The 12,224-nt window shown below is 38.7% G+C and overlaps 1 protein-coding gene and 1 pseudogene across 15 annotated transcripts in view; one reads left to right on the top strand and one right to left on the bottom strand.

Moving 5' to 3' along the window:
* MTUS1 (microtubule associated scaffold protein 1) overlaps nucleotides 1-12,224 on the top strand; it is a 167,692-nt gene that overhangs the window by 112,462 nt on the left and 43,006 nt on the right. Inside the window, exon 1 of one of the 15 annotated variants that reach the window (XM_025984536.2) lies at nucleotides 2,352-2,844. The exons of the other annotated variants lie outside the window; for them this stretch is intronic. Within the exon in view, the coding sequence (XP_025840321.1) occupies nucleotides 2,724-2,844 (121 nt within the window). The 5' untranslated portion in view covers nucleotides 2,352-2,723. Of the gene's footprint in view, nucleotides 1-2,351; nucleotides 2,845-12,224 lie in introns of those variants that run through there. 15 annotated transcript variants of the gene reach the window in all.
* Nucleotides 79-1,089, bottom strand: LOC112908915 (G patch domain-containing protein 11-like; annotated as a pseudogene).

Here is a 12,224-nt window from a genome sequence, read left to right as displayed (position 1 = left end):
TGATGAACAACCATAAAGTACAAAGTATTTCCAAAGTTACAGAAAGAACACAACATATAAAAGGCCATCTTTCTTTACTGACATAATTTGGGAATTCTAACTGCTCAACTATCTGTTTTTAGCAAACAATAACATTTTCTAAGATTGTACTTATTGAGAGTAATCTTAGTCGTGATCTGCAGCAGTTGGTCCTGGGCAATTTGAAGAGAGGTCTTCTTTATCTTCAGAGGCTGTTCCACACCAAATACAATACAGATGTTCTTCTCTTAAATAACCAGTCAGTATTTGTAATTTTTCCAGTATACTTAAGTCTTCACTTTTATAGTCATCTTCATCTTGCTCTTTCTCCTCCTCTTCGTCAGTCTCCTCTTCAAGCCCCAACCAGTACCATGCTTCCCTGGGAACCTGAATGTTCTTCTCTGTATCCAACTGCCGGCAGGCTCACTGGCTTCTTTTCAGGTCCCCTTCCAGCTTCACTTCATCTTGCTTATATTTAAGTCGCAGTCAAAACTGCTCTGTAGCTGTTTCTTCAGCCTGGTTTTTCATGTGAATCTTTCTCCTAGAACTTTCTAGTTTTTCTTCTGCTTTCTGTTTCAGTAATGCCTCATGACCAAGGCCGCTTTTTCCTGTTTTGATGTTAAGGGGGATTGGCTCAACAATACCATCTCCACTCTTGCCAAGGGCCTGACCACTTTTATATCCCATCTTTTGCAGCAAGGCAAACCATTTGTTTTCACAGCCTAGTGCATTCTTCAACCCAATGTCATGTCTTTCTTGTTCTTCTTTTAAACTCTTCTGCCTATTTTTCAAATTAGCTTCCTGTTGCTTTTCTTCTTTCCAATGGGCTTCTCGGATCTGCCTTAGCATTGGCAATCCTGGTCTAATGTCTTGTTGGACATTAATGAAGGAATCAGACATATAGTCCTCTTCTTCTGCCATGTTCAACTTCATATGGCAAAGGTATCTGGTAGCTCTACTAGCCCCGGACCAGCTACCGAGAGCGCGCGCTGCGTATGCACCCACCTACCAGCGCAGGACTTCTGAGCCTCAAGTCTCACCTGAGTTTCCCAAGCAAGCAATCCTGATTGATATTTTAGTCACGAGTTTTTGAGGGATGTTGGCAGGAGGAAAGGTAGTTACAGCATATTAATATGCAGAACCTGGGAAAAGGGTAGTTGTTTAATAATAAACTGTGATAAAGTGAAAAGACAACATCTAACTGTAGCTCTTCCTTAATTCCTTGGATATTTGTGGTTCTGTTGCCATGGATACAGGGTGTTTTTGAGATCCATCCTGTGTGTGTTAACAAGTTATATCTTTCCCACAGCTAACCCTTGATAGAAAATTGGGTTTGTGTCCCTTGTTGACAGCTTTTAAGATGTTAGGCTCCTGGGTGGAGGAGGAGGAGGGAAAAGGAATTATTCAAAATTTATCACTAACAGTTTCTATATTTATTTCTAAGTCTTATTTTCTTAGGAAATCTTGGAAACAAGCATAGATCCTTTTTTATACATTGTTTTCTTTTTTAAATCAAAAAGGGTTAAGTGTTGGGTTATTCCTGGTTATTAATAATATTACCTTTGCTTAAGTGAGCATGTTGCCGGGCTACTTTTCTTTATTTATATTCCTACCTTCATCTTCCTTTAGTTTTTGCCACCACATTTTAATGTACTTTTACAAACTACCAAAATAAACACTGAACAGATCCCAGTAAAACAGATCCTAGCTTGTTCCTAGTTTCAAAGCATCACCATGAGAGGCCACCTGATTTTCCATAAATGCAATTTATAAAGCAGTAACTGTAGTCTTAAGAATGTGGCTTGATTAATTTTATTCCTCTGGAACTATTCTATTACATCTGATAGAGAAAAATTGCATTAACCTCTTCTGTAGATTAGTGCAGTCCTCAGAACCTATTAAAGTTGAACTTTAACCTTTTTGTCAATCTGTCATAATAGAAGTTTTATTAAAAACCGTACATGGGAGCATCCATTACCTGAAGGCATTTAAAAAAAAAAAGTGTATCCAAAGTATCAGGTTTACATAGAGATTTATGTTCAAAAGTGTTAAGTTTTTGAGATCAAAACATAAAACATATAAACATATGTTTATATGTTTATTGGGAAAAAATAAAACATATGTTTTATGTTTATTGGGAAAAAATACCCAGTGTTATTAGTGTAAATATAATTAAAATTTTTAAAATCAGAATCTAGATTACTGAAAAGAAATCTTAATTTTCTCCTAATATCTAAATCAGCATGAGATACTCAAAGTAGTTAATTTCCCTCATCCATCTTTCAAGTAGTGAGAGAATCTGTGACATTATTGGTGGTTATATAAAGCTCCTAAGACCACCCACTTTCTCCTCCCCTTTACCATCTCTGATGAAAACCATAACAACCCCTTAAGCGTGCACAGTGTGATGTCATTCGGAGGCTCCTTACTGCTGGATCTGCTAACAGGAGATTTTAGTCAGAGGACGGGTATTGTTTTGGCAACATCTGGAAGTGAAAACGGAAGCCAGGAACATTTGGATAGCTCTGGGTTGCCTCCCCCCCCCCCCCCTTTTGTGTCTGTACAGTGGAATGACATTTGCTATGTAGGCATGTTTTCTCCTGCGGTTATTTCTTGGCTTTGAAGAGTACTGAGTTTAAAAAGACAGTATGTGATAGTTCTGGAAGCTGTTTCTTCTGTGAAATCTTTTTACCTGCTCTGAAGACATGTTGTTGTCTCCCAAATTCTCCTTATCCACCATTCACGTCCGACTGACCGCCAAAGGACTGCTTCGAAACCTTCGACTTCCTTCAGGGTTTAGGAAAAGCACTGTCATTTTCCATACAGGTTTGTCTTGCATACATGCCGGTTTAGTGTTGCTTGGGGGGCATCTTGATTAACTTGCAGCTGCTTATCAGAAATAGTCTAAGGAGATACCTAATTGAGGAAAGAAAGCTGGGAGAGAATGAGGCTTTCTTGGTAGAAACAGGCATTTTTGTTCTTAACATTTCAACACATGAGCGTCTGATACTTTGATTCCGTGTAAGCAGATGTGTGTGCGTTTTGTTTGGAGAGAGCAGAATTGTTGCCTTGGAGCTCCCTGGCTCCTTTCTGACACTTAAGATCTGTAGAAAACCACACCTGTTAAATTACTTTTTGCTTCAGATGATTTTGGAGCTGGGACATATGGACATTTCTCTGATCCTTAAAGGAGATGAAAGGAGAGGGTTTCTATAGTTTTTTTATTAGATACTGTCTCACTGAGATTATGATAGGTTAGTTTAATATGCTAAACGGTTTCTAAATTCAAAATATTTCCAAAGTAAAACATCCTAGTAGTTGTGGAGAGGTAATAAATGAGCCCCCCCCCCAAAAAAAAAAGTAAGTTTCCTAGCTTCCTGGTGAAAATGTTTGCAATCGCAAAAGACTGCCTTTGATATTTATGCTTGTATCTGTCTTTTATTCTCTGTGCCTAAGATGGAAATCAATGTAGTGTATATTTTAGGCATATGTAAACCTGCATGGGATTCAATTAATTGCCTCACATTGCTCCCTTTTGTTCACATAATAACTGCAGCTATGGTAAATTATGTTGGTTTTATGCTGTAAAAACAGGTGTGGTAGTATATTTACTCTGGCTGGTTAGCGTTGACTGTAATAGGACTGTCTGAATATGTAAACAGATTTTTTTTCTTCTTTCATATTTGTGTCAGCCCTGATGTGTCTTGTTTTCCATCCCATACCTAGTGATTTTTTTTTCAGCTGACTGTTCTTAGTTTTCCCAGAGGCATCTCCCTTCCCTGAGGGATATCTTTCATTTTTTTCCAGCAGCTTCTCCTCATGTTTCATAACTCCCCTTGACCTGTCACTGAAGTCTGCCAACCTTTCCCTTGGTCTGAGCTGGCAACTGAAGGTAAAAGAGCTGTTAGGAGGCAGAACAGTGGCTTGCCCTCTCCCAGCCTAAATGCCCCTGTCATTTTTTTCTGCCTTTTAAAAAAAAAAAAAAAGGGAAAAAGGCTGCCTTGTATTTGCAATAATCTGTATGATCTAAAATAGCTCCAAGTTAAAAAAAAAAAAAATCTGTGCTCCAAGTGAGAAAGTCAAACTGTACAGAGGTTATATAATTTAAAGTGAATCTGTGTCTTGCACGGGACCCCTGTCCTCTCTCCAGGGACCACCACTCTTGTGGGTGCTTGCAAAGCCTTCTGGTAACTTGCTCATTATATGTAAGCCTGTGTAAATTTTTATAGATTCTTTCCTTATACAGAAATAATATATATATATATATATGCATTTTTCTATAAATTGCTTTTTAAAGTTAATATAACTTAGATTTTCATGTTAACACATTTATCCCGGCTTTTTAATAGTTATGGGCACCATGATCTATTTAACCAGTTTTTTTTAAAAAAGATATTTTTCGGGGCCTAGGTGGCCCAATGGTTTAGTGCTGCCTTCAGCCCAGGGCGTGATACTGGAGTCCCAGGATCGAGTCCCACATCGGGCTCCCTGCATGGAGCCTGCTTCTCCCTCTGCCTCTCTCTCTCTCTCTCTCTCTGTGTCTCTCATGAAGGAATGAATGAATAAATAAATAAATAAATAAAATCTTTAAAAATAAAGGTATTTATTTATTTGAGAGAGAGTAAGCATGAGCTTGGTGGGGTGGTGGGCAGAGGGAGAAGCCGACTCCCCCTTTGAGCAGGGAGCTCGATGTGGGGTTCAATCCCAGGACCTCAAGATCATGACCCAAGTGAAAGGCAGAAACTTAACCTACTGAGCCACCCGCACACCCTTTACCTAGTGAACATTTTAGGTTTTTATTGTACTTCTGTGAAGCAGATAGATTTCCAAGGCAGTTGAAGCAAAAGACAAAAGGCTTTTATTATCAGAGTTTGACTAATTGTTGCTATTTTTAGGTACCTTTTGATTTTGGAATTTCTCTAAAAATACTTTTCAACATTAATTTGGCTGCAGTGAAATTTTTAGAGCCTGGGTGTACTTAGAAGTGATCTAGTTGGGCAGCCCAGGTGGCTCAGCGGTTTAGTGCTGCCTTCGGCCCAGGACGTGATCCTGGAGACCCGGGATCTAGTCCCACATTGAGCTCCTTGGATGGAGCCTGCTTCTCCCTCTGCCTGTGTCTCTGCCTCTCTCTCTCTCTCTCTCTCTCTCTCTCTGTGTCTCTCCTGAATAAATAAAAAACCTTTTTTTAAAAAAGTGATCTAGTTTACCTTCTTTTACGCCAGGAAGTCAGAGGCCCAGAGATGTGGATTAATGTGTTCAGGGGCCCACTGTAGCAGACATGGGATGAAAACTGAGACCTCTGTTTAGAACTCTTGGCTTCTAGATTTTCCCGGCTGTGACTTTTGCTGTAATTCTGTTAGATCTGGTGAATAGTCATGATGAATAAGAGGGTTGTATTTTTTCCCCCTGCGTGAGAAGCATTTAAAAATTATGTAAAGAATGTAATTCTACTTAGCCCCTGTAAGAATCTTTTGTGAGCTTATCCTGTATTACATAACTTTAAGGTCAGAGAAATCTTGCAAAGAAATGGGTACTAAAGTCCCCGCATGTATTCTTAGGGTCTATAAGCTGTAACTTGTGTTTGTATTCTTAATGAAGTGAATGCTGTTGGTTGTCAGAGTGGCAGTGGTGCTGACCTCGATTCCAGGAACCTGGGGTTGTAGCCTTGGTTCTGCTAGTAACCAAGTGAATGACCTTCATCACTTACACATACAGAGCTATAAAATAAAGGAATCAGATGAAATTATTTCTGAAGTCCCTTTAACCTCACATGCTATAGATTTTCCTGGCTATAGATTTAAAAAACCCTGGATGAATTACATATGAAAATGCATCTTATCTAAATGAATTCTCTCCTTATTGCCCAAACTCAGTTAATACTCAGGACACCATGTTTTTCATGGTGTCTCTTTATGACACCATGTTTTTCCTTTATCCTGTCATATAACATCAGTCATAGTGAATCCTTGTTCTTCCTCATTTAACCACAACTAATTGGTTGTAAGAACCTAAGACTCTGTCCCCTGAAATCTCTATTTGGTTTTATTCTGCCACTGCTCTGGTTGTCTTTTTTATTAGGTGGAAGCACTTGAAATTACTTTTCTTGTAAGTGAAAAATGGCCACATATTGGCAGTTTCATATGTTTGGGTTATTTGAAGGATTTTGTATTTGGTCTTTGCCACTAGCACCCCCCTCTCCCATTTCTCTAAGTGATGAATTTTTATTTTATTTTTTTTTAAAGTAAGCTCTACATGTGATTCTGTATCTCAGGGTTATGAGTTCGAGCCTCATGTTGGGTATAGAGATTACTTCAAGCAATTTTCTTAAGTTTTTATTTATTTTAAATAAGCTCTAAATCTTTAATAAACCAGCATGGGGCTTGAACTCAAGACCCTGAGATCAGGAGTTCCATGCTCTACTGACAGAGCTAGCCGGGCACCCACTTATGACTTCTTCCCAAAATGTCTTTCACAATCTAGGATTAATTCATCCATTTCATAAGTAAATACTTATTTAGACATGGACTGTGTGCCAGGTTCAGTGCTAGATGCTGATAATCTAACCAGGACTGAGTCACACATGGCTCCTGCCTTCACACAGCCCATAATTAAACAGAACATCAAGTGATTACAATAGAGCATAGACTAGATGCCCAGGCAGCTCCTAGCAGATGAAGCTAACCTTATCCTGGCCTTCCGGAAAAAGTGCTAGTTAAGCTGGAATCTCAGCATACGTGGAGTTAGCCAGGAAACAAAGTGAGGCGAAAGCCTGGAGCTTAGGGAGAGGTTGGCTCCTTCAAGGAAACAAAAGAATTTTAATAGTTCTGAGCATAGAATATAGACAGAGGTGTTAGCAAGAAGGAAGTAATCACAGGGACCCAGGTAGACCAGGCCCTCTCATTGAACCTTTAGATAAGGAGCACCATCCAGTATGTTGTTATCGTGTGGCACCTATTCACAGAACGTGTTGTCGAATCCAGGATGTCATGGTGTCTGTAAATAGGGCCAAGAAAAGGAAGAGTGAATTTGTCAGAGTTCTGAGTGATCTTGCAGGAGGGCAAGCGTGGATGAAGATCTCTGCGTCAGGGAAGGTGCTAATCTTCTAAGAAGTCTATAAGTGGTTTCAGTGACTTGCCAAAATGCTGGCAGTAGTCTCTCTTGCTAAAATTGTCAGCTCTATTTCAGAATTTTGCTTCTGCATATTGGTTCTGATTTTATAATGAGTCTGTGGAAGGAAAAGAATCTTCTCAGTTGAAATCTTACTTACCCCTGGTTTTATTAGAATTCAGTTTTTCTTTGAACCTGGAGATACCTGTACTAGTTATTATTTTAAAAATGCCATTTTGAACCTCAAAGAGTTAATATATGTTTTTATTAAAGTGAAAGCAGTTTACTGCACTTCGAATTCATTTTGCTGAGCTAGTGATATTAAAAGCAGTTATTATAGGGGTTTCTGGGTGGTTTAATAAGGTTAAATATCCAACTCTTGATTTCAGCTGGGGTCATGATCTCGGGGTGGTGAGATCTAGCCCTGGGTCATCTTATGTGCTGGGTATGGAGCCTCCTTAAGATTCTCTCCCTCCCCTTCTCCAAAAAAAAAAAAAAAAAAGCAATTATCATAGCAAAGGGAAGGAGTGTAGTACATATATATTGAGGGGCAGAAATATTATTTTTTTATTTTTATCATTTTTTAAAGATTTTATTTATTTATTCATGAGAGAAGCAGAGACATAGGCAGAGGGAGAAGCAGGCTCCATGCAGGGAGCCTAATGTGGGACTCAATCCTGGGTCTCCAGGGTCACGCCCTGGGCTGAAGGCGGTGCTAAACCACTGAGCCACCCAGGGATCCTGAAATATTATTTTTAGAGCGAGAGGAGGAGGAGGAGGAGGAGGAGGTGGAGGAGGAGGAGGAGAGAGAGAGAATGTCAAGCAGACTCCCCACTGAGCAGAGAGCTGAGGCGTGATCTGACCCTGAGATCATGACCTGAGCACTCACCACTGAGCTGCCCGGGAGTTTCAGAGGAGGGACAGAAGTCTAACTGATTGAACAAAATATTCCATTTACTTAAAGCCACACGAAAGAGAAACATTTTGACTAGATGGTAAGAGCCAGGTAGAATATGAATAAATCTGTTTATTAGAATGGAAGTCATTAAATTATGTTTGGCATTCATTTTTGAGACTGTCAAGAACGATTTTTAGCTGTGATTTAAGACAGCTTGACTAAAGTAGATTATTTGTTTCACCTAACTTGTTTGTCTCAGCTAAAATGTTGTCCAGTGGCTCAGCAATGTATCAACATCTCTGCTTATTTTCTTAGCTTCCTCCTCGTGACCGTTGTCTCATGATCTCACAATGCTGCTCTAGGCAGAAAAAAAGGTTGGAGGTGGTGCCAAATCACTAAAGCTTAATCTCATTGGTTAATTCTTAGTCACCTGGCTAGTGACCTGCAAGGTAGGCTAGGGAACTGAGTGACTCATCCAGTTTCTAGAGCATGCAGGTGTAAGAGGCATTAGAGCCTCGGTAGAGTACCTGACCCAGAGAGGGTTAAACCCTTAGTTCTCCAAAGCTGATATTGGCTGCTTATAAAAAGGGGGAGTATATCATTTAACAAGTCTGATCTTATAACAGACTTAATTTTTTTTCTGTTTTGTGACATGGATGGGTTTTGGTTATGGTTAGCTATTTTGTCATTATTTCAGTTAGACACTTTGAAGTCACTCTATTTGATTTTGATGTTAAGTGAAGTAGTTTTCAGTGATAAAATAATACGTTGAGAAAGAACGTCTCAACTCGACATATGGCTTTTATATATGTAAAACATGTTAACGAAAGGTTAATGTTTTTATTAGTACATTTGTGGTAGGTATTGCCAAGGTGACCCTAAATAAACTTGAATTTCTCTTGTGTTTCTCTCTCACATGGCAAAATGAAGGAGTCAATGAAGCCATTTTAGAAAGCTTCCATTAAAAACGCTATGTATTAGAACTTGTGTGTAAAAAGTTAAAAGATTCAGTCATTTGTAGATTACAGAAGACATCAGAGGGACCAAATTCAAGAATAAAAGGTGAGAGATGTAGCCTTCCACCACTCCTTTGTTACTGTACTGTGAATCCACATTCTTCTTTTGGCTTCCTTGAAAGCAGGCTTGAAGATCTTGCTGGCCTTTTGCCACACTGGCCACTCACCGTGGTGCATGACATTATGCTAAAAACATTTGTCAGTGATCCATACTGAGCTCCTGTAGTTGGGGCAGTCTTAGAGCTACAGCTTTGATATGATGCTAAAATGTACCCTTATGCAGTTAGAGCGGTCTACTTAAGACAGGGATGTGTTAAATCAACTTTCACTCATAACAGGTTATATTTTGATAAATTTTTAGAAGTTAGATGTAACTCACAAGTTTCACATAGCTGAAGTCTTTTACTACACTAAGTTGTGTTTTAATGTAGTAATCTGTTTTCTCACAAACGTGGAAACTACATCATACATTACAGTTTGGAGTTGAATTCAGGATGGGAAGAATAAGCAGTGTTTTTCACCAGGAACTACTGAAGGAGTGTGGCAAGAAAATTTAGTAAATACGTAATTATAACAATTAGAATATTCTGATTGAGTTTTGGTTAACAGAAAATCATCCTATAAATAAAACAATACAGATTATAATACTTTGTGTTAGCTCTAAAGCATGTTTTAGAGCTAAAAACACGAATTGCAAATACACATTATTTATTACGTAAAAAGACATCAGATGTGGCTTTAAATGTTTCCAATGTTGAACATCATTTTTCTGTGGTTGTCTTAGGTGATATGTTGTTATTTTAGCACAAGAGAGTCCTCTTTATAAATACCATTTGTCTGGCTCTTGGGAGAAAATTAAGACTAATAGAGCTTTCTTTTGGGTGAGAGACTTGCCCTTTTTCCCTTTGTTCCCTGAGAACAAAGGGACCTGAATTTGAGGCGCTTGTCTTTTCAATTTCTTTTCCTTAACTGGTTAGTATTTTTTAGAATAACTTTCTCTTTTTTCGTTACTTGTGTCATAAAAATTTCTAGTGTTGGTTGTTTTAATTGGCTTTTTCATTTCAACTGTAAGACAGTGTGTACTGTAATACACATCTTTGACCCACTTTGGCACATTTGGGCACATTTTTCCCCCACATTCAGGTCTTATGCCTACATGTGCCTGGGCTCAGTCATGCAGTTTTCCTAGGGTCCCTATTTTGCAACATAGGATTGCAGGAACAGAGATACAGTGGTTACGGATGCTCTCTGTGGCTGCAGAGCACTGACCCACAGGGGATGGCCTCACTGGCACATCAGTGACCTCATGTCAGCTGGCTAGCTCAGCATGTAAAAGTCAGAGAAAAGAACGCATTTAAAAATTCCAAACTGGATACTCCCTCCTATTAGAACATGTATTTCCCAGTAGTTCCCATTTAGTGCTTTGTTTCCATGGGCTATCCCAGGGTAAGCACCCATGACCCAATGCGTAGGAAATGGACTGAAAGAACTTACATAGAGATAGGGGTCCCTTTAAAGGGTTTGGGAGTGCTGGGTCAGGTTAAGGCAGAAAGAAGGGAATTAGTTGTCTGTCCAAGCTGCTAGCAGAGACAGGGCCCTCACCAGCCCATTAGTTCATTAGCTACATTTTATTAACCCACACATAATAGTTTTCAGTGCAGATAGGTGGATACTAAGATAGCTGAACAGGAAGATATGAAAACTAAGGAAATATGATTCAGCCAAGATGCTGGGAGGGGGTCTTCATGCATCCCTGTATACCACCACCTCCTTCTCCCCCAGAAGACACCAGGACAGGTCCTCCTACCACCACAAGGTTATCATGGTAGATTTCGAAAAAAAAATATTTGGTGAACAAATGACTAGGTCAATAGGTATACAAAAAAACTAGGCAATGTTGGTTACTAAACAGTGTATAGTTTTGCATTTCATGGAAGCCAAGGCAAACTATTCTTTCAGGGCTTGTCTCTTACTTGACTTTAATATTTGGAAAGTCAGCATGTTCAATAAATGGCTTGTTTGACCTTAAGGTGAATGTGTCTTCAGGAGGTAATAGGTTGGTGCACGTCTTAGTGGTTAAACTTTTCTCAAAAACCTTTTTGTCTTGTCATGGGGTCTATATGCCTGAATGTTGGAAGCCTAAAAAGAGGGCCTATTTCTCTTTACCCTACTACTTTCTTCAAGACAGTGATAAATACATTCATTAGGCTAGTCTGAAATTTTATTAAATTGAAATTTTGGATTGAAAGGAGCAAAGGTAGCAAACAGTGTTATCCAATTGGCTTTCAAGTAAGCACATGTCTTAAATTCATGACTTTTGTTTTCCTGATGGAGGTTTCAATTTCATTAGAGTTGGTACCAGGAAGATTGGATCAGACACGATATTCTAACTATCTTGTTGATGGATATCCAGATCTGTGTAGAAGGTAACATGCAACTTTAAGGGTTTCTAAGTTGATTCTTTGAAATCACATGCCCTGTTAATGGTAAAATAAATGATTTTATATTTTTAAATTCAGCTGCATTATAAAAATGGAAACATGTTAAAAAAGAAGACACAAGGGCAAGTTTGGTTCATATTTTGATTTGCAATAAATCATGATTCCTATAGGATTTAAGCAAAACTGTTCCTTTAGTATTATGAAGTACCCTCTTTATGAGCATTAGGGCTTTGAGCATCGCTGGAGATTTTTGCATCATCTCTGATCTTCAATTGGGCCAGGAGTGAGGAGGGAGGAAAGATGCTCAAACTAGGTCATCAGCTACCATGTATGATTTTATCCTTTGGGAGTACTGTATATGGAGCAGAAGATTGAGGTCACAACTTGATTTTCCAGCTCTAGGTGGAGGGCAGTCTGTTTACAGTTTATTTGCTCTTAAGTTAAATTTTGAAGACATCTACTCTTAGAAGACTAATATATCAGTGTTTTCTTTCCTCCTTAAATGTAAATCTATTTTGAGTTGTCACATATAACAACAAAATCTGTATTATTTAGATTCCCATCTCTATTCCCCAAGGAAGAAACACGGACTAATTATGTTTTTTTATGGCTAAGTGTTGATGATTAAAGGGCTCAGAATTCAGTTTAACCACCTTTAAAAAATACTTCTTAATTTTGAAAAGGTGATAGGTTTACCCAATAATTAAAGAGTATAAAAAAAATATACTAGAACACCTTGTATCT

Source organism: Vulpes vulpes, chromosome 7, assembly GCF_048418805.1.
Source record: "Vulpes vulpes isolate BD-2025 chromosome 7, VulVul3, whole genome shotgun sequence".
Taxonomy (NCBI): domain Eukaryota; kingdom Metazoa; phylum Chordata; class Mammalia; order Carnivora; family Canidae; genus Vulpes; species Vulpes vulpes.
The sequence above is the reverse complement of the archived record's forward strand: the minus strand, read 5'-3'. Positions and strand labels throughout refer to the sequence as shown.